The 20,957-nt window shown below is 46.5% G+C and overlaps 1 protein-coding gene across 1 annotated transcript; it reads left to right on the top strand.

Moving 5' to 3' along the window:
* The first annotated feature begins 319 nt into the window (after positions 1-319).
* On the top strand, positions 320-12,660 carry DUS1L (dihydrouridine synthase 1 like). The gene is made up of 13 exons (XM_068151364.1): positions 320-690; positions 3,327-3,435; positions 4,346-4,396; positions 6,074-6,186; positions 7,105-7,187; positions 7,345-7,448; positions 8,414-8,558; positions 9,175-9,271; positions 9,628-9,716; positions 10,458-10,624; positions 11,017-11,054; positions 11,957-12,032; positions 12,326-12,660. The coding sequence occupies exons 1-13, from the start codon at positions 454-456 to the stop codon at positions 12,457-12,459; spliced, it is 1,443 nt and encodes a 480-aa protein (XP_068007465.1). The 5' UTR covers positions 320-453; the 3' UTR covers positions 12,460-12,660.
* The last annotated feature ends 8,297 nt before the right edge of the window (positions 12,661-20,957 follow it).

The following is a 20,957-nucleotide window of genomic DNA, read 5'->3' as shown; positions in this document are numbered from 1 at the left end:
GCGCGTTTGCCGGCAGGGAGGCCGCCTGTGCCTGTCGTGATGGCAGCCGCCCCTCACCAAGGGTGAACGGCTACCACATAGCCTCGGACCGAGGTCGGTGAGGGAGTTCCAGGCGCCGGCAGGCGCCGCGGAAGAGACCCGCAACGTCCTAGCCAGAGCCCGCCGGAGGGAGCGCGATCCGGTCCCCTCCGACAGCAGCCCTGCCCTGACCCGGACCGTTTCGCGCGCGGCCCCTGCTGTCAGCGCCGCGGTTTCCGGAGGGGACGGGGCGCGGCTGCACCGCCGAGCCGGCCGGAGCGGGATGGCGGTGGCACCGTCCGGCCGCCGCGGTGCCCCGCCAGGGCCCAGCGCTCGTGCCCGCCTTCGGGCCTCAGGCGGCGGCTGCGAGCCCTGGTGCGGCGGTGCGGGGCGGCAGCTGGCGCAGCGCGGCCCGGGCGGGAAGGCAGGCGGGAGATGCCGAAGCTGCGCGGAGAGGCCTTCTGGAGGGAGACGCTGCGGAGCGCCCACTATGTGGTGGCGCCCATGGTGGACCAGAGCGAGCTGGCCTGGAGGCTGCTCAGCCGCCGCCACGGTGCCCAGCTGTGCTACACGCCGATGCTGCACGCCCAAGTCTTCCTCAGAGACGCCAACTACCGCCGCGAGAACCTCTACGGCGAGGCCTGCCCCGAGGACCGCCCGCTCATCGTGCAGGTAAGCTCCGCGACCGCCAGCGGCCGGCCGGGAAACGCCACCGGCGCCCACACACCCCCGGCCCGCCCGCCCGGCTCCCGCCCGCCCGGCTCCCGCTGCCGGAGCGGCGACGCCTGCCCAGTCAGCCTCGGCGCTGGGAGCGGTGATAAGGAGCGGGGCACCTGCCGGGTGCTCTTGGCTAGCGCCACAAATGCAAGTCAGCATTGCCCAGTGCTCCCTTAGCCTCCTCATCCACCCCTTGGGAACAACAAATCCAGATGCTCCCCAGACGCGTGTGAGGTCAAGCTACTCAATCTCATCCCGAGTTTGAAGTGGTTGTTGTATAGGATGATAGAAATCTCATTTTCATTACCTAAATACTACTCATGATAACTCTGCTTTTCTGTTTATCCCTTGTCTAACAAAGAGGCTTTGGGTGTATTAACCACGGTGGCCTGTAGCCTTAAAGGCTTCTCACAGGGTTTCAGTCCTCTGCATCTCGTGTTAAGAGACAGATCTGACCCCACTCAGGAAGCATGACAGGTTTTTGAGTAGTTCTCTGTAACCATAAGGTTAGTGGTTAGCCACAGACAGAGGATGCAAAGAAGGTAGGACATACTGTTAAGCATTTGTTGCTTCTGCTTGTTGAGTACCCTCTGAGTATCAGGTACTCCATCCCAAGGAGGGAGAGGGTCCTGGAGAGCTGAAGAATAATGCAGGGAAGAACAGTTAGCATGAGCAGAGGAATGGGCTGATTTCCACACATGGAACAGTTAAATGGATGAGGACTCTTCACCCTGGAAGACCCTCAGATCCTGACCAAGAAGAGAAATGGGAGAGATGTGTGAAAGTATGACTGGCGTGAAAATGGAAACACATGTTAGTACGAACAGTCACAGTTAAACCCAGCAAAATTCATTCCCATGGCATGTACTGCATGCTGAAAAATTACATGAGTTTAGAAAGTAAATAAAGGAAAACTCCTGGGGGTCATGAGCTACAGCAAACACCACTCCTGCTTCCAGAGTCCTTGAAGACACTTCCCAGCTGCTGCTGTTCTCTAGACATTGTTGACTGTTACCAGGGCAGGATGAGGTGGATCTTAGGTCTCAGTACAGCTTTACATAGCCTCATTTTTTTCCATTGGAGGCAGTTTCTTTTGCCACAGAAAAATACAGGTGGCAAAATTCTGAATGGTCTTAGGATGCTGTATTTTGAGCACAGGCCTTCAGCTCAGGCAGCTGTGTGTTCTGAGCCAGCCTACCTGAAGAGTGGCAGTTGCTGTGGGCTTGCTGTGTCCTTCCCACGGGCCACAGTTGGTCGTAAGGTACAGAACTAACTTGATTAATCTTTGGATTGACCCACTACAGCAAATCTTACTGAGTTCTGCAGTGTTTCTGGGCAGGTTTAGGTTGTGGTCACAGACCCTTGGAAATGGATTAGGCAAGAGGATGTCTGAGCCCAGCCTGATACCTGGGATTTATCTACTCGGTAAAAATCCTCACCAGTGTGGTTTTGTTGGAGGCTTTCTGTTATGTCAGTCATCTCAGAGAAAACAAATGGCTTTTGTGGGCTTAGGTGGTGTCAGCCATCATTTGTGTAGGGTTTAAGTAACACCTTCTGCTCACCAGTTTGAGTTTAGATCTATATTAGTTAAAGATGTGATGGCACTGAGTTTTGTTAATCTGTTTGAAAGCATAAAGAGTACTCTGGCTCTGTCCTCAAAAAAAGCAGCTTCAAAGTAGCCTCTTTTTTCTTAACAAGTTGATTTCTGCACTGTGCTTTAAGTGTAAGGTTAATTATATTTGAGACAGCATTTGACTAAGAGCCCAGTGTGTCTCTGTAGCACACCACTCTAACATGAGTTCATTTTGGAGGCAGTGGTGCTCACTAGGATGCACAAAGATAGAATAGAATAGAATAGAATAGAATAGAATAGAATAGAATAGAATAGACCAGACCAGGTTGGAAGACACCTTCAAGATCATCGCGTCCAACCCATCAACCAATCCAACTCACCTAATCAACTAACCCATGGCACCAAGTACCCCATCAAGTCTCCTCCTGAACACCTCCAATGATGGTGACTCCACCACCTCCCCAGGCAGCCCATTCCAATGGCCAATCACTCTCTCTGTATAGAACTTCTTCCTAAACCCCAGCCTAAACCACCCCTGGCGCAGCCTGAGACTGTGTCCTCTTGTTCTGGTACTGGCTGCCTGGGAGAAGAGACCATCATCTGCCTGTCTACAACCTCCCTTCAGGTAGTTGTAGAGAGCAATAAGTTGTAACTGCCTCAAGACCCAAGTCTTTCCTTCTGCACCACTTTTTTGGACAAAAATGCAGCAGCTGTTTGTTCTCCAGGGGATTTTAGGAACTGTCCCCTCTTGGCTACTACATGTTAAATATTCTACAAATGTTTCTTTGCCTCTTGGATGTTCACCTTTCTCATTTTGTCACTGGAGGGTTGAGGATTAGCTGGTAAGTGTCACATGTTTTGTTTGGGTTGGGGTTTTATTTTGAGAAGTGGTGCTTGCTGTCGTGAGCTGCAGGTTAACTCTTTCTGTAGCAAGCAGTTGCTTCAGAACTGTGTCATAAGATGTTGTCAGGACTTGGAGAAAGCTATTATCTGATTATCCCACTTTTATCTTTCTCAGTTCTGTGCCAATGACCCTGAAGTGTTTGTCCAAGCAGCACTGTTGGCCCAGGATTATTGTGATGCCATAGACCTAAACCTGGGTTGCCCCCAAATGATTGCAAAAAGAGGTACGTGCAAACCTGGGCAGCCAGAGAGCTGGGGTGGTTCAGATAGCAGCACTGGCAGTAAAATGTTGAGAGGACCAGAGTGGTTAATTTGATGGAGAGGGGGTGGCTGCAGTACTGCTGAAGTCAGACTTAGTTACACCCACTTTAACAGATAATGCTTTCTAATACCTAGAGCAAAAAGTAGCTATACTACTAATTAATCCTGGCTTCCCCTGTGTGACAGCTCTTGTGTCTTGAATATCCTGCAGAAAAAAAGTAGTTTTAACAAGATCTTAATTTTCCTCCCTGATTTCAGCTGCTTGAACAGCCCAGTTTTGCAAACCTGCCTTGAAAATTACTTAGTATTTGGTGTCCTGTTACTTTGATACTTGCACAGTTTGTTCACTTCAGCATAAAAGAGGATGACAGCTGCTGAATCCCTCAAAGGCATTGCCATGGGAGCTTGTTTCAGAACCACTGTTTTGGATCAGTTGGGGTGTTGAAGGAAGGTTTGTTCAGTAACTGCCCATTCCTCTTCTGAAGTGTCTTTCAGAGTCGAACAGGAAGTGGTCAGTGGTGTACAGGGCAAGTAGGTCTTTCAGTCTGATCAGATTTTATCCTGAAGGGAATTTTTGAACACCTGGTATAGACCTCTGAAAGTTGGACTTTGAGCTACCAGTGTCAACACAGCAGCCTTAGGGAGCAGCAATGAAAGTAAGGTGTGGGGATTCAATGCTTGTCCTGTAAATGTAGGGTGGCATTGGGAATAGAATGATTCAAACGTGTTCCACTGTGGGCAGGACACAGCTGCTCTGCTTCTGCCAGTGACACTTAAGAGTGTTTGCATCATTGTCTGTGAACATTTATGAGAGCTGCATGCTTCAGAATCTGATCCTGCTGTAAGAGTCTGTCCTCTGCTGGTTTATTGTAGGTCACTATGGGGCATTTCTGCAAGAGGAGTGGGATCTTCTTCAGAGAATGAGTAAGTCTTTAGAAAGACCTCACTTTAGAGAGGCTTCACTTTGAGAATGGGATGAATTCATCACTGTCATGAGGGTCAGCAATTCTGGGGGGAAAGGAGGTGTAGCATGTTTCTGTGAGGAGGGTTGTGTTTGTGGGGTTTGGGGTTTTTTTTGTTCCTTACTGTGGTTCAGTGGCACCCTCAAGATACTTGGTGGTATTCCACTACAAACTCATGCTTAGATCTGCTAAAAGATTTCAGTACCTGAGATGGACTTGTGGGTGAAAGTGAGTCAGGTCAGTCCCAATCCAATGATGATTTAGTGGCTCTCCAGCTCTAGAAAGAGCAGAACTCCCAGTGCCATGCTTCTTCACTTTGAAGTTCTTGGGTGCCAGGACTTCTGTTTCTGCTTGAAGCCACAACTGCCCTTTTCTGATCAACTCCAGAGTACTTTTTCTGACCACACCATAGCAAGCCTCTCTTCTGACATGCACAGGGCATTTTCAGACCCTTGGCAGCAGTTGGGAACAGGATTTTTTTAATCTTTTTTTTTTAGAAATACACTCAGAACTGATGTTAAGAGAAGGGCTTGGTCATTGTGAGGAGCTGAGAATGTGCCTCCATGTGAAAGCAAGTGTCTGAACCATGAAGTTAAGAGCCTTACTTCTGTTTGTGTTCTCTGTAGTCCAGGGAATCTCCAATGATGGTTGATACAAAGACACTGCTGAGAACTTGGGAGGACAGACAATGCTTCCCTGCCCAGCATGTGATGTGATTGTTAGGGCACTTAGGAGTGAGAGATGCAAATCAGAACAGTCTCAAGGTGAGAAGAGAACCCAGGTCATCTAGTTGGATGAGAACCCAGGCTGTCTAGTAAGAGTTATCTCAACAGGCTATTCTGTAAAGGGTGGGCAAAGCTTCCTCTTCCCCCTTCTCTCCTGGCCTTCTTTAAAATGATGGGGTCCCTGTAGACACCTTGCTGGCTTCTTTGAAAGGGTGATAGGAAGACCTATCATTACAGCTCCTAGGAAGTGGATTAGAAGACATCAGGTGACTTCCTACATTACACATCACAGCTCTGGAAGAGAAGAGAATTTCAGGCCTGCCACTGCTGCCTGGCTGTTAGCCCGTTGTCTTAGCAGCTTTCTGATTCGGTGCACTGTGTAAAGGCTACAGGAGTTCATCATGTTCTAGATTTCACCCTGACTCTGTAATCTATATTTACAACTTAAATGGGTCCACAGCCTACCTCTGTTGATAAGCCTCTTGGGTTTGGCATGATTGTTTGGGTGCAGTTTGGAAAGAAGCAAAGCATTCCTTCTAGGAAGGTGGAAAAGCATGTGTAAATGTTGTTGGCAGAGAAGGAGGAGTACAAGAGCCTGTGATGTTAGCAGGCTTGTGTCAGTGATTAAGATTTGAAGGGGGTGATCTTTGAAAGGGAAGTAGAAACGTTAGGGCTGTGAAATGCTGCCTGTTTTATGCCTTCTTGTTAGAATGCAGATTGTGCTTTGTGTTTACTGCTGCTTGGTTAACTCATGCAGTGAGGCTTGCAGAGAGCGCTCCTGGTTGGTTACGCTGTGAGAACTACACAGCATTAACTCCTTAGACTCTTTCACACCCAGTATCAGCTCTTGATGAGAGTAGGGACTTTTCACAGCTTTGTGCAGCCCACTAACCTGTCTTTTCAACCTCCCCCAGTTCTGCTGGCTAACGAGAAGCTCTCTGTGCCCATCACCTGCAAAATCCGCGTCTTCCCAGAGATTGCCAAGACGGTGAAGTATGCACAGATGCTGGAGAAAGCTGGCTGCCAGGTGAGGAGCCAGGTGCTCCCTCCACTGTGGCACTGCACACAGGTCTCTGTGTGAAGCATGTGATGACCAATCCTTGGTGTACTGTGGAGATGTTTTACAGGCAGAGAACAGGGGATGCAGAGGGGTTGCACGTTTGCTGTCTTAGACAGCAGGTCCATAGCATGAAAGGGAACACATCATTGGATGTTAGGAAGAAATTCTTCACTACAGGTGCAGCAAGACTCTGGAATGGATTGTCCAGAGAGGTTGTGGATGCCCCCTCCCTGGAGATCTTCAGGGCCAGGTTGGATGGGGCTTTGAGTAACCTGGTCTAGTTGAGAGGCATCCCTGCCTGTGGCAGGGAGAGTGGATTAGAAGATCTGTAAGGTCTCTTCCACCCTAAGCTATTCTATGGTCATGATTTTGGAGTCTCTCTTGCAATTGCTGCACAAAGTGACATCCTTCACTGTGCTTCAGTCTGACATTCTGCTGCAGGAGGTGGTGTGAATGCAGGAAATCCACAGTGCTACAGGAAATACAGATGACCACCACTAGTGGAGAAATGAGCAGCCTTCTAGGGTTTAACCCCAGTTGAACTGGAAGAGACAGTCTGGAGTTAGAGTCAGTGTGAGAGTGTTCAGGCTTTCTGCTGAGGAGCCAGCCTGATCAATGTATCACAGATTAAAGAGTGAATCATAAGTGGGAGCCAATGCAACAGGAAATGTGTAGGTTCTTCCAAGATACAATCTTGTCAATAGCAAACTGAAAGAAGCCCAAGCCCATGCCATGGTAGGTGAGCTGCTGATATCTTTCTGTAATACTAAAATCCCTTCACTGTTGAAATAGCAGCAGGAATTTAGTGTATGGGGTGGAAGGAAATTGTTGTCAGTGGATTTGTTCCAGTGGTTCACACAGTTGAAAAGTAACTTCATGTTCCAGCTGCTGACTGTGCACGGCCGCACTAAAGAGCAGAAGGGCCCACTTGCTGGTGTGGCGTCTTGGGAGCACATTCAAGCTGTCAGGTTAGTGAGCAGTACCAACCCTGCTGGATTTCTGCTAGCATGCTGGGAGGGTAGATTTTTAAGCAGAAGCTTGCACCAAGCTTGGGTGACAGGAGTAGAATTTCTGGGTGGACTCCCAAGTCTCAATTCTGTGCATCTGTTTTCTCCACTGGTACAGAAAAGCGGTGAACATTCCCGTGTTTGCAAATGGAAACATCCAGTGCCTCAGTGACGTGGAGGAGTGTATCCGGAAGACAGGAGTGCACGGTGTCATGAGTGCAGGTAAAGAGAGGCAACTTCTACTCACAACAGATGAGAACAGGAACTGTTTCCTACTCTTTTAGCAGCCCCATATACAATTATTAAAAGCTTACAGCAGCCTGACGTGGTGAACAGCTTTGACTGAAAGCTGTGTGGCTGTTCTCCTTCCCCTTGCACCAAACCTCTCTTACTAGCACCAGGAATCACTTCAGACTTGTAGCAATTGTTAGATTGGACTTGTACCATTGAGTGGTCAGCTCAAAGCTAATTGCTTGACCAAGGTATGTGGGAGTCCTCTTGGCCTGGAATATTTTCCTGGTATCTGTTAACCAACAGAATGTTTTATGAATAGATCTTGAAGCAGGAAGTGCATCCAGTGATAATATTCCTGCAGATGGTTCATGTTGGCATGGGACAATAAAGAGCTGCCCTAGATTCCTACAAGAAGGTCTAGGATAGACAGCAGAAAAAAGCTTCCCATCACTGCACAGTTAGAGTAGTGAAATACATTCTCAGGGGGGTTGTAGAATCTTACTTTTAGGAAGTACTGGATAAGAAAAGGCTTGAGGAGCTAGTAGGGGAAAGCAGAGAAGCAGTATCTACAAACTTAAGCCATAGGAATGTGGATACAGAGATAGGTAAAACCCTCACTGTCCAAGGATGTAACCACAGGGCAAGGAAAGGCAGGGGCTTCTCTGTTTGCTAAAGTTTTTTACTCTTTGTGTCAAGATTGGATTTCTTTCTGCAAAATGTACTTTAATTAGATGTGAGCTATTTGACTTGATTAAGAAATAGTGAAATACAGCTTCCTGAGGTCAGGTTACAGTTTATGGACCCTGGTTTCCTCTTTGTGAGCACCTGGGTGATGTGTTTGTGACTGGCTGTTAGAATCACTCAGCTCAGTCCTGATCGAACTCTAGAGCCTAGATTTTGTTTTCTGTTGCAGTCCTGAAATGGAAGTTTGAGCATTTCTTTTCATTCCCTAGAAGGTAATCTTCATAACCCAGCTTTGTTTGAGGGCCGAAACCCCTTGGTGTGGGAGATGGCTGAGGAGTACCTGGAGATAGTGCAGAAGCATCCTTGTCCCTTGTCTTACGTTAGGGCTCATCTCTTCAAGCTCTGGCATCACACGTGAGTATCTCTAGACAACTCTCTCACGTTTTCAGGGCTCATCCTGCTCAAGTGTCTGACTTTTCTGGACAAGGATTTGTCTGGTCAGAACTATTATGTTGCCAGGTTTTCTTTCCTGGACCTTGCTGTAAAGAGTGTGGGCTGAGGCCTTAACGCTTCACTGTACACCTGGGAAGCAGGGCATGGGGAGGGAACAAGTTACCACAAGACAAGGTAGGGTGTGAGCTCCCAGCACATCAGCTGCCATGTGGTAATTGCCCATCTGCACTTGTGGCAAACCTCAGTTAACTAACCCCTGGCCTGCTGTGAAGCAAACTGTCCTGCACTTACTGTGGAGTCAGAGCATGGCCATGGGCAGCTACTGAGAAGCAGCTGCCGAACTGTACATTCACATCAGCTTATCTCCAAGTACCTTGGTTGTGTGCCAAGTGTTTGTTTGGCTAAGAGGAGCAACTGTGTGTGCTGTTCTCTGCACTTCCCAAAGATAAGCTTCTACCAAGGCATGTGCAGCAAGAAAAAAAAATCTATATAAAGCTTTTATAAAGACATTTTTAGCTGATCTCTTCAGCCTAGCAATAATGCATAAATATGACTTGATGTTTGGGATTTGCCTCAGGCTTCAAGTTTACCATCAGCTGCGTGATGAATTAGCAAAAGTGAAGACTCTAGAGGGCATTGTAGATGTCAACAGGGAGCTGAAACTGCGATGCCAGGTACCAAGACGGGCCCTGATCTCCCAGAACAACACTGTCCACCCTTGGTGGGAACTCACCATGTATGTCATGCACTTGATGTTTGTTGGCCCCTTTATTGGAGTTGTGACTTTCCAACCTTGATATTGGTAGTTTTGCTGCAGTGGCAGCCCCTCAAGAGCTTTACACAGCATAAAGTTGCTTTAGGAGGCACAAACCTGCTTCAGTTCCCCTGTCTTAGCAGAGGGGGTTTGCCTACACTTAACTATCAGTACCCGTTAGTTTAAATTGCAGTTTGTGGTCTCCTGGAGCTTGAAGTGTTATTTGGAGTATTTTGTGAGACCTCCAGGGAAACTGACTGGAACTCTGTGCTGCAGGAAGAAATAGCAAATCAGAAAGAAGGAGAAAAGCCAAAAGAAGGGTTGCCCTTTTTCCACTGGATCTGTCAGCCGTACGTCAGGCCAGGGTGAGTGATCTGTTCTGATGTGGACAATTCTACACCTTCCCCAGCCATGCTCAGTACAGAGCCACCAAGTTCTGATCTAGGAGCTTTCATTCATTAGAAGATAAGTGAAGGCTTTGGATTATTTTTATTGTTTTTTCTCTTTCCCTGGTTGTTACTTTGTTTATGGGGATGTTGCTTGTGGTGTGCATCTTCTTTAGATGCTCCTCAGATCTCCCTCTCTAGAAAGTAACCACCAAGAATTCCAACTACAGCTCACAAAAAGCACTTGATGTGCAACACATGCTGCCTGACAGCACTTTGTGTCACACCACTTGTACTGCCAGTGTAGGTGGCAACTAAATTGTATTTTATAAAGGCTACTTGTGTTGCATGGTCTGACTTTTCGGGTACCCTATTCCCTCTGTTGTGAAAATTGAGCTGGAGGAGAGTGAGCATGGCAAGTGTAATACTTAACTAAATACCTAAGTAGAACCTGGCAGTAACAGGAGCCAAACTTAATTCAGGCAACCTAAACTACTTAACCAACCAATAAATCTGACAGTGTCTGTTATTAGCAGGTAATGTTACACAAAAACTTAGGGTTTTCTGTCCCACTTCCAAGGGCAGTGACACTTCCCTGTAATTCAGCCATGACAGAAGGGTTTCCCGTTTGCCCAGATTCCTGTGAAGCAGAATGGTGTACAGGGAATACCTATTTCTCCCCTCCAGCCAGCTTAGGGTGATGGCTACTCATTGTTTCAGGCCAAAGGAGAGATGCAAGGAGAATGGAACCAGTGAGACTGACAAATGTGTGCGAGGAAAACGTGCTTTGGAAGAGGAGGAAGATGGAAACTCTGAGCTTCTGTCAAAGAATAAACAAAAAAAGAAGTTAAGAAATCCAAATAAAAGCTTTGATCCATCTTTAAAACGTAAGTTCCATTTATTGGCATAAATGCACAGAGTCACTGCTACCACATTTGACATGAGTTGCCATTCATTATTTTCCTTTTCAAGATCAAAATGCACTACCAAGTAGATTACAGCTGTCACTAATTGAAATGTTGTATGCATTTCAGGCAGACCCTCCTCTTTTACACTTGACTTGAGAAGTAAAGCTTTCAGTGTTTTGATTTAGATTGGAGGCACTTAAAGAAGTTCAGAATATCTTTACCTTTGTACTGTTCTTGGATGTGCCCTGCTTTAATTTCCAGAAGACTGTCTGGCTAGAGAAGTGCCAAGCTTTGTGTGATCCTGATTTAAATTGACTTCTTCCACATAAAAATACCCTGGCTGGAATCAGCTCTCTTTCTCTCTTTTCCAGCCAAATATGCAAAATGTGACCAGTGTGGAAACCCAAAGGTAAGTTAGTGCCAGTATCCACTAAAGCATTTCCATTAGGTGGCAATCAGACCATGTTCAGCTGGCACAGCTTGGTGCAGCAGCTATCATTGTCTGAAGCTGGGCTAGGTCTCGGTTTTGTTTTGCTCTTACATCACTATAATGTTGCAGGCAGCCTGAAACCTTGTGCCTGGGCCTGTTTGTTGTTTTTTTCTTAGATCAAATGTTCCTAAGCTCTGTCGTAAGAGACAGAGGGGATGAAGGGAAAACAACAACATCAACCAAGGGCTTCCTAAACATGAAGGATTTTTTTTTTATTGGGGTGGAGGGAGACAAAGCAGACAACAAAATCTCACTTCCCTGAAGAGTCACTGAGCACATGTGAGCCAGAGCACCACAGACCCCCTCTAGTGTAGACAGATTGTCAGCTATCAGGGACTCAACTGCTGATGGCCCTCAGGGTCATACATTATGTTTTAATATATACTCAGGTACATTTTAAGCTGCAGGTGGGGCAATAACTGCTGTGGTACAGATGGGAGCAAGCATATCAGGCACTGTATTCTACAAAGTACCTTTGCAGAGGACTGCAGCAGGCTCAGCTGCAGCAACCAGCATCATGCTAAGGGCACTCTCCTGCTTGTGCAGCTCAGGATGGCCAGCAGACCACTGATGTTGCAGAAGTTGGATGTGAGATTTTGTGGGTTTACTCTTCTGTGTACAGTTGATAGGTGGGGCTCCCCCTCCCCAGTGTGACATCAACTCTGTCATCTTCACTAGCCTGAGGTGTGCCTGTCTAACATTCAAGTTCAGTGTTTTCCAGAGGTCTGAATGTGCAGAGCTGTGCTATTGTTGCTTACAGTAACCAGTAATAGTTTCATTTTCACTGATGCAAACTTCTTTCCACCTTCATCCCAACCCAGGGCAATAAATGTGTGTTTAACATGTGCCGAGGCTGCTGTAAGAAAAGAGCATTCAGAGAGACTGCAGACTGCCCAGGTAAGTCCCTATGGGTCACTGAGCAGATGTCTCATCTTCCATCTGTAGTCATTCCTTAATGGTTTATGGGGTGTGGGCTAAAATCTACCTGCAGAGCTAGCTACAATTTTATCATGCAGTTTGAAAGGCTTTTCCTTCTGTGTGTGGTGGTCGTCTGCTGGGATGCAGACTTCCCAGCCTGGGAGGACCTATTCTCTAGACCACTAAGGAATGAGCTGTTCTCTTTACCAGGGCACTCATCTCACGTCAGGGTCGTTTCTGTTTTCTTGTTTCCCCAATCCTTGCTTCTTCAGGTCATGGATTACTTTTTAAGACCAAATATGAGAAATCCCTTTCATGGCAGAGTAGTCAAAGAGCAATTCAGAACCCAGAGGTCAGTCGGAGAGGAGACGGAGCCGCGGGGGAGGCTGCTGACACTACTGTATGAAGCCTTGGAAATGAAGTGAAAGTGCTCCTGGCCTGGCCTCTGCTTCCCTGGGCCAAAGAACGTGCCGTCTCCAGCTCCCCATCAGCTGTGTGAACTTGTTCCACAGGTTTATTTTAAGTTCTGGAAAAATTTTATTTAAGTAAAAGCAAGCTGCTTACTCAGGGACTTGTCCTGCATTTGAATAAAAAAGGATGCAATTCAGTTCCTCATGCTGTCTTTTAAAGACTGAAAATGCTGCAGTTTTTTTTTTGGGGGGGTGGGGGCAACCAATCTAAACTGCCATCACGATCTGCCTCTTGTGTGTTCATTGACTGTTTGTGTCCTGGGTTTATTAATGTATTGGACCAGCAACATTGATGACTTCTGAGCTACCAGAACCTCTCTACAGGCTGCATTTTCAGTGCAGAAAGGAATCCAGCAGTGCTTTGAACATGTGAATGTAAAACTATTAAGATGTTGCTATTATCAGATTGTGTATTAACAACTAATAGTTTTATACAGTGTGGTAAAGCCTGATGAGCTCCCAGGAGCCAAAGGCTGGGGGGGAAATTAAATCTCTATTTTAATAGAGAGGGGTGTCTGAAATTATGTGCTAAGTTAGAACCAAGTCCCTGAACCTTTTTCTGCCCAGAGTTTCATATTTAATTATCATGCTCATTCTTTCTCCTTCTCCCCCAACCCCCCATAAAGCCTGGGAGAAGTGTGTCCAAACCAGGTGCAGGTTCACACACCCATGACCCCTGCCTTTTACTTTTTTCCCTATGGGCTTTGTCTGTCTCCTAGGCCTTTGGTCAGTGCAGCCTTCCAAGGGTCAGTACACTGTAAAGAATGGCAGCAGCCACAAAAAAACCCATCCAGCAATGGTACAGAGCTGCTTAGTAGACTGAAGAACTGGAAGTCAAGCCATCCCCTTTCAAGCTAGGAAAAACAAATCAAGCTTAGCTCAGCTGTGCCCTGTGTTCTGAATGCAGTTTACTTACTGCATGCTTGGTGACTCTGCTCCAGTGTGGCCATGTCCTGCAGCTGCAGCCTGAGCAGCTTTCCTGCAGTGCTGCTGGCACCTTCTTAGTGCACTGGAACCAGGAGACCTTTAGTGCTTGTCACAGAGCATGCTGAAGGAGTCAAAGCACTGCTGCATTGTGCAGCCTAGCCATGCTTGGGCTGGCAGAGCTTGCATGGTGGGAGCAAACCCTCTACAGCACTAGATCTTTGAGCTGGAACATTAGCAGGGCTTAAACTGCTGTTTGCTCAAGGGAAGTGGAGAAAAGAGGGGGAAATAAAAAAGCCCAGGGAGAGGTAGGAGAAAGAAGGAACGAGGGTGCCAGGTCAGTGAGGGAGTTATGTCTCTGGCCCAGGTCCTGAGCAACCATTCCTGGCCATCTAAACCAGCTTGCCTGTGACCAAGCAGGTCTAGCTCTCAACCACTGCACTACCTAAGGCCCTGCTTCTAGCATTGCAAACCCCTGTTTCACATGACCAGACTGGCAACAGACTTGGCATACACTTACAGACACATCCTCTTGCTAGACCCCGTGTGCCCAGTTTGAGCCAGGAAGTTTGCCTCCATGGAGGCAAGGTTTATTCATAACTGTTCTTCATTTTGTCTGTTTTAATTTATTCTAGGCTGGTGTCTAACCTAACATTTCTCTAACAGCAGACTGCAGCACTGCTCTGGGCAGTAATAAGTTATGTTGTGGTCCAGCTGTCAATTTTACAAGCAAATAAGCAACACAGTGTCTAGCAAGCAGACCATCTTACAGTCTGTAGTGCTGTATCCCAAGTGGGTACTCAGTGTTACTACCTTCTGGTCTGTAGTTCTGAAGAGTTGATGTTTGAGGGCCACTTCACAGAAAAAACAGCTCCTCCTGTTTCTTATGCTCAGCCTGTGCAACAGAACCTCCAGACTGGAGCTGACTCAGATGTGCACCTTACACAAATCTAAGACAAAATAGATCATTTAACATCAACACTGGATGTGACATAGCTGTTCTGAACACAACTGTGAGGACAGGAGCTGGGAGGGAGCCTTTTCCTTGATGCTTCATCTGGCTGACATTTATTCTCTGCAATTGGGATTCTAGAAGATTCTTCCTCTGCCTGCCAGATTCCCTTTCAGGATTTGAAAGGAAGTGATCCAGAAACCCAGCACCCAGGATCCTAGGTCTGCATAAAGCACTGGCAAAGTATCTTCCTGCATTAGAGCCCTTGCCTTGGGAAAGAATGATTAGTGACCAGTAATAAACCACAAATCTAAAGTGCCTCCAAGGTCAGAAAACAAACACATCTTCCTGCAAGTCTGGCAACAGGGAAGAGCCTTCCCTGCCCCACCCCAGTCACAGGGGCTCAAGACTTGGAACCACAGTACTTCCAGCAACCAGGAGAGATGAACACACCCTGATGATTTTATAAACCACTGTTAACACTTGGACTTCTCAACAAGCATTCTCTGTGTGTGTGTGTGTGTGTGTTCATGTCTGTGTACACACATCCCCTCCAGCCCTGGGGAGCTCAGACTGTTTCCTCACCTGCAGTACAAGCTGTGTTGTAGTTTACAGTCATGAGTTCATGCAAGGACCAGAAGAGTGGGCTGGAAAGACCCCTGCCTAGTAGCTGTAGATGTATTCAATTAATGGAGAAAGGTTCTCATTCAGAGCACTAGTAACAAAATCCACCAGCAAGAAGCACAGCTCACAAAGCACAGCACCAGTGGGAAGCAGGGCCCTGTCCATCACTCTTGTGCTCACTTGCTTCTAGCCTCTGTTCTCATTTTCCATGCTGTTTCTTCAGCCATCTTCCCTGACCCTGTGCATCAATCTCCTGTCCACACTGAGCTAGCTGCCAGCTGGCTGCTTCCATCCATTCACACCAAGTCCTCTAGAGGGACTACAAGAGGTAAGGTCTCACAGCCATTTGGCAGGCTGGACTTAAATGCCTCACATTTAGTTGTGCCTTTCTATAGGTTACAACAGTAAAAGTAGTTCCAACTCTCCTGTTCAATCTGCCCATTTAATCACTTGATATTCAAACTACATAATTTCCAAGATCCTCTGGGAATAGCATCTCTAACCAGCCTGTTAACCAAGACTGCAGCTTTCATCATTTCTGACTACCCTTGTATTCAAATCAAGTTTAGACACTAAGCTGGTACATGTTATTCTAGCTCACCTTGTGAATTGGAACTAGCCCAGAAACTGAGGGGGAGGGACAGGGTGTGGCATTTGCCAAATAGCCCAGTGATTAGTGTGGGAGAACCAAGGTTAAAAATGCTTCTCTGCCTCGTTTAAAGATGGAAACTGAAACCACATCTCCCACCTCCTGTGGAAAGAGTCCACTTCTTCCCTCATGCAGACACACACTTTAAAGTATTCCAAGTTTCCTGGTTGGTTCCAGAAGCTCCTCTTCTAATAAATACCTAAATGTCCTTGACCATGGAGTTTCAAGCTGCTTACCTGCCCAGGTCTCATTTACCCAGTTTCCCAAACCCATCACAAAGCTCAGTCATTCTCCTCTCACTGTATCACAGACCATGTATCAGGTCAGAAAAGCCATCAGTGTAAGAAACATCCCCCATTACACCACAGCAGTGGACAGGGGCTATGTGAGAGATTCAGGTTATGTTCCTAACCACACCGTGGGATTTTAGAACCCATCTCTCCTGAGTCTCATCACAGAATCACTCACCAGCGTGAAGAAAGGAGCAAGCTGGCTCTAGGCTCCTCAAGTCAGGAATACTTAGCACTTGAGACTCCTCATGAGACACATTTCTAGACAGAATTAATATTTAAGGCATATTCATCCCACCCCCTCTTCCAAGGCATTTCTTAACAGGCAGTGCAGACAGATGCAGGCTTGGCTCATTAGCTCCTGTCCCATGATGAGGCAGGAGGCTGCAGAGCTCCTGACACAGGCCTGGAACATTGCTCAGTTAGGCACTGCAACACAGACCTCCCTTTGTGCATGGGACTACAGCTCACCAAGCTAATGACAAAAAAGAGGTTGCAACCTGAGCTTTCAACAGACACTCTAGAAGATGACAGCCCTGCAATTAATAAGGTAAAAATGACCAGTGTATCAATTTCTTAACAAACAATGGTTGTGAGTTCAGAGGCACTATTACAACACAAATAAAGCTGAGCCATTTACCATTCATGCTGGGCACACCTGCACCTACACTAACTAGGGATTACTTTAAGGCTAGGCAATATACTAATTATCTTCTTTATCTCTAATCAAAAAGTTGCAGCTTGCCAACTCAGCAAAGTAATGTCCTATTTTGTTACTGTTTCACAGGTCCTCATGAAAATACAGACTATTTAATGGCATTAGAGGGAGGAAAAGGCAGTGCTTTGCATGTGGAGTGATGGTGCAAATGATCCTCTGCCTCTGGGCTTGAGGGCAATTGGATTCTCCTATCTAAATCCATTTTCAGAGGCACGCAGGAAAAGGCTGCAGTTGTTCACCTGACAAGCAGAAAGCCAACTGCTTTGGTTTGGCAAACAGCTTACGAGATAGCAGAGAATTAAACACAAGTCCATCCAAACAAAGCCTCAAAGCCCTGTCTCTCAGCATGTATTTACAGGGCACAAACATTACGTACCCAGACCTCAGTTACATAAACTCCAGGCACACAGGGTGTCAGAGCTGCAGAAGCATTAGAGAACTGCAACTGTGATATCTGGGGGATCAAGGACAAGAAGATCACCTATCCTGATCTACCATGCAAAACAGATTTTCAGGTCTTGCCACCCGAGTTCTTGTTTGACTCAGACCATCTCTGGCTAATGCAGCTGCCCTTCATTACAGCCTAAGCTTGAACTGTTTCTTTGCCACCAAGAAACTCTCTTACTTGCATTATGAATTTACCAAGCTTGTAACTACTGAACCTGATACATTTCTCTCAGAGGTCGAACAGTTTCAGCTCCCTACCCAATTAACTTGTTTCAGTCAAGTTATCCTATGAGATAATCTAAAGCTAGGTTGTTCTAGCAGATCCTGTGGAGCACTGAATGGAATTCACAGATCCATAGGAACATAGAAGCCAAAATAAGATCAGCTGAAGTACAAAGCTCATTTGCAAAGCAGAGTAATTCATCCCCTGTTCCTTACCAGCATCAGAGATAAGCAGAAGCCAGTTCCATGCCAGTTTGGTGCCTTTCACTCCCCAGCACATTCACACTACTCAAAAAATGAAATGCTGACTCATGCTCTCACAAGAGGGTGGCACAGGGAAATATTAAGAGCACTGCCCAGTGGAGCACACTGCTCCCCCCTTGTCCTTTGCTGCATATAAAAAGTAATGAAAGAGGTGGCTTGAGAACCTCCAATAGCCAAGCTGGCTGAGACTTCACTCTTAATAAAAAAAGGAGGAAAAAGCTTAATACAAATAATCAATGCCTGAGCAGTTTTCTGCCCATGCACTGATGGGTACTTGTCAGAAGCACTGTTGTTGTTGTTGTTATTAAAGTTTCTTCATTTGTTTATCTGAAAGCTGATATGGCACTCCACGAGTCAGAGATATGACATCCTTCAGTGGCAGTTCTGGGAGCTGTCCAGAGGATGGAACAATGCTGAAATTACAGCTAAGTTAGGGAGCAACACTGAGCTCATTATGGCTGAGTCCCAGAAACCAGTGTGCTGATCACACATGGTGGCATGGGGCAAAGACAGAGCTCTGCTACTTTCTGCCCCATCCAGGGAACTCTCTCAGATGACAGCAGCTTACAGATGCTGCTGCACCCAGCCACAGTCCAAACAGTAAAATCATCTTCTAGACTTCCCTCTATAAATCTTAGCAACCCAGAGCATTACACTGGACAAGTTCTCCCCAGATAACTGCCAATCACCCACAACTACTCCAACACAAGTCTCCTAGTGCCAGCTTCTACATTAGCACTAAAATCAGCTGTGCTAATTAGAACTGCCTTCAGCAAAAGTACCATGTTCTTTCCAGCTGATTTTCCTTTATTCCTAGCTAGGTCAGGTAAAGAAAGCAGAATTTACACTGCAGAATTTACACAGTTAAGTCCCACCACTAGCATCCTCTTCCTCAGAAACAGAAAGGTGCTACAAAGCTCAATAAATACACTTAAGTTACTCTGAACATATCCTAGACATACCAACATGCTACACATCCCACAAAACTTCATCCACTCAGTTACCTTGGTGGTCACAGGGAATCACTGCAAATTCATTCTGAGTCACTATCTTCCTATTCATTACTTGGGAAATCACTTAGGTAAGTGTGAGCTTTCATTAGGGGAAACAGCTTCTGAATGAAGTTATGCAGAACTACATCTATGCTGTGTTTCCTGACTTCTGGACTGGCAGGGAGTTAGGACTGAAGCAGGAGTTGAACAGTGTCTAGAAGAAATATGCCTGGGCAGACCTGACTCACATCTACAAAGTCCTAAAGCAACAGCAGCTTTTGTCCCAGGCTGGAGAAGAGTCACAGTGCATCATTCAGTACAAAAGCACAGACTGCCTGAGCAGTGCTGAAGGACAGAACAATGAAAGAGAAGTGCTCTAGCTGTCCAAAACAGGTTGTGAGCATTTTTGTCTGGAGAGAAGAAACTGCTCACCCCTGCCTCAGGCCACGGGAAGAGCTGGAAACTGCTGTTGCCACCTGGTGGGCTCCCTGCCGACTGCTAAAGGATAAGTGCTTGCAGCCACTTCTGAGAGCAGGCAAGTGCTGTGTCTGGAAGAACAGACACTCTCAAGTCAGCATTCTGAAAACATCCATCTGCAACTGAGGATTCCTCCAGCAAAAAGCTTTCAGGGAGGAAGAGAAGTAATATAATAAAGATGAGAGAGTGGAAGCTGTGTGTAAGCAGAGGTAGCCAGCTGATACCAGGGACTTCATCAGCTTGCCAAACCATCTTGTCAGGAGCAGAGCGTAAGAGCTTCTCAGAAATGGCAGCAGTGGCCCATTTTAGGAAGAAACAAGAACAGGTAAGTAGCAGTACAGCACTGAATGGCTTTTCTTCAGCATGAGCAGAAGCATCCAAGTGACCTTCCCAGCACTTCTACAAGGACATGCAGCAATTTACCTGAGAACTCAACCTGCCTGTCTGACTGAACTGGCAAACAGTGATGCCTGACTCTTGATTAACCATCCCTCTCCTTTCTCCCCTCAAAAGCAGGAGACTATTTCCATGCTAAATGGAAAACATTTAACCAAGGACCTCAGAGGAATGATTGCTTCCATCTTCAGTATGTCCTAAGTCACAAAAAGCACAGAGAGGCCAGAGGCAGAGAGCTCTGCTGCAACTTAGCAGCTGTACAAACGCAGTCCAGGAATCCTGCTGTTAGAACCTTCCCTTACACTGCATTCTCCTCCCAGTTCATTCAAGCTCCATCTCCAACCACATCAGACAGCAAGGCACAACAGCCTACAAAACACCACCAATCTTAGCAAACAAAACCCAAGCCCAAACAATGAGTGGCTCGAGACCTAAGCACCTAAAGCCCAGCCTTAACACAAAACTCAAAATACTCAGACAGTTTGTGATGCTGTTTAATGCACCAGGTACAACACCAAAGGAAAAAGAAACAAACAAACAAAAGAAAAAAAGGGAAAAAAGGCAGGAACACATTAACAGGGACATCTGCAGTCAGTTGCCAGACCAGTCAGGGCTGGATCCAAATTTCCAGCTTGCCTTATGGATGACTTCAAAAACTTCAGTGCACACCTGCTTTCATTAACACAGAACACACACACACACACCCCCTGGCTGCCACCTTTAATCCCTTTATAAAAGGAAAAGCAGAATAAATGCACCTGGAGAGCAGGCACCTGACCTGGCTGCTTTCAGCTCTTCCAGCTTTATCCTTTATCCATGCTGCCAGAAGCAACTGCTGCACATGTTTGAAAACCATCACACACTATGGCAGTCAGACTGGACAAGCAGCAGGATTTGCATGAAGTAGAGATTTACTGCTGTGGTAACACTGGACCCCAAAGCCAGGCCATGCACAAGTGGGAAACACATCAGGAAACAGGTCTTTGAAAAGAGAGACCAGAGAGAAAGAACCTGGATCCAGGTAAACACAACACCCTGAAACAAAGGCCTGTGACTGAATGCATGGAAGCAGGGCCATGTTTTCTGGTGTAGGTGAAAAATCATTATGAGTTTCTCCAAGGAAATCTCCTCTCCCCTCAGAACTCTAGCTCTGTAACTGAGAACAACACACTCCTAAATTTACCTGGAATCAACACAATCTCAGCATTGCTCAGAATCAAGGCAACACCTTCAGGCCAGTGAAATCCATCTTTGCTCATGCCTGTCCATTCAGCTTAACACTAACTATTTTTTTGCAGCTCTGAAACAATAAAAACTAATAGCAGCTGAAAAACTCTCAAATCAGCATCTGTATGAGTAACCTGCCAGCTCTTTATGGAGTGGTGGAAGGAGGAGAGTGAAGGAGGATGTTTACCAAAACTGAAATGATGACCCATTGCAGGGATGCTGTTTTTAGAAACAATTTCTTTTCAAGGAGAA

Source organism: Melanerpes formicivorus, unplaced genomic scaffold (assembly GCF_026170545.1).
Source record: "Melanerpes formicivorus ecotype bairdi unplaced genomic scaffold, bMelFor1.0.p_v2 SCAF_21, whole genome shotgun sequence".
Classification (NCBI taxonomy): Eukaryota; Metazoa; Chordata; class Aves; order Piciformes; family Picidae; genus Melanerpes; species Melanerpes formicivorus.
This window is presented reverse-complemented; position numbering and strand designations above follow the sequence as displayed.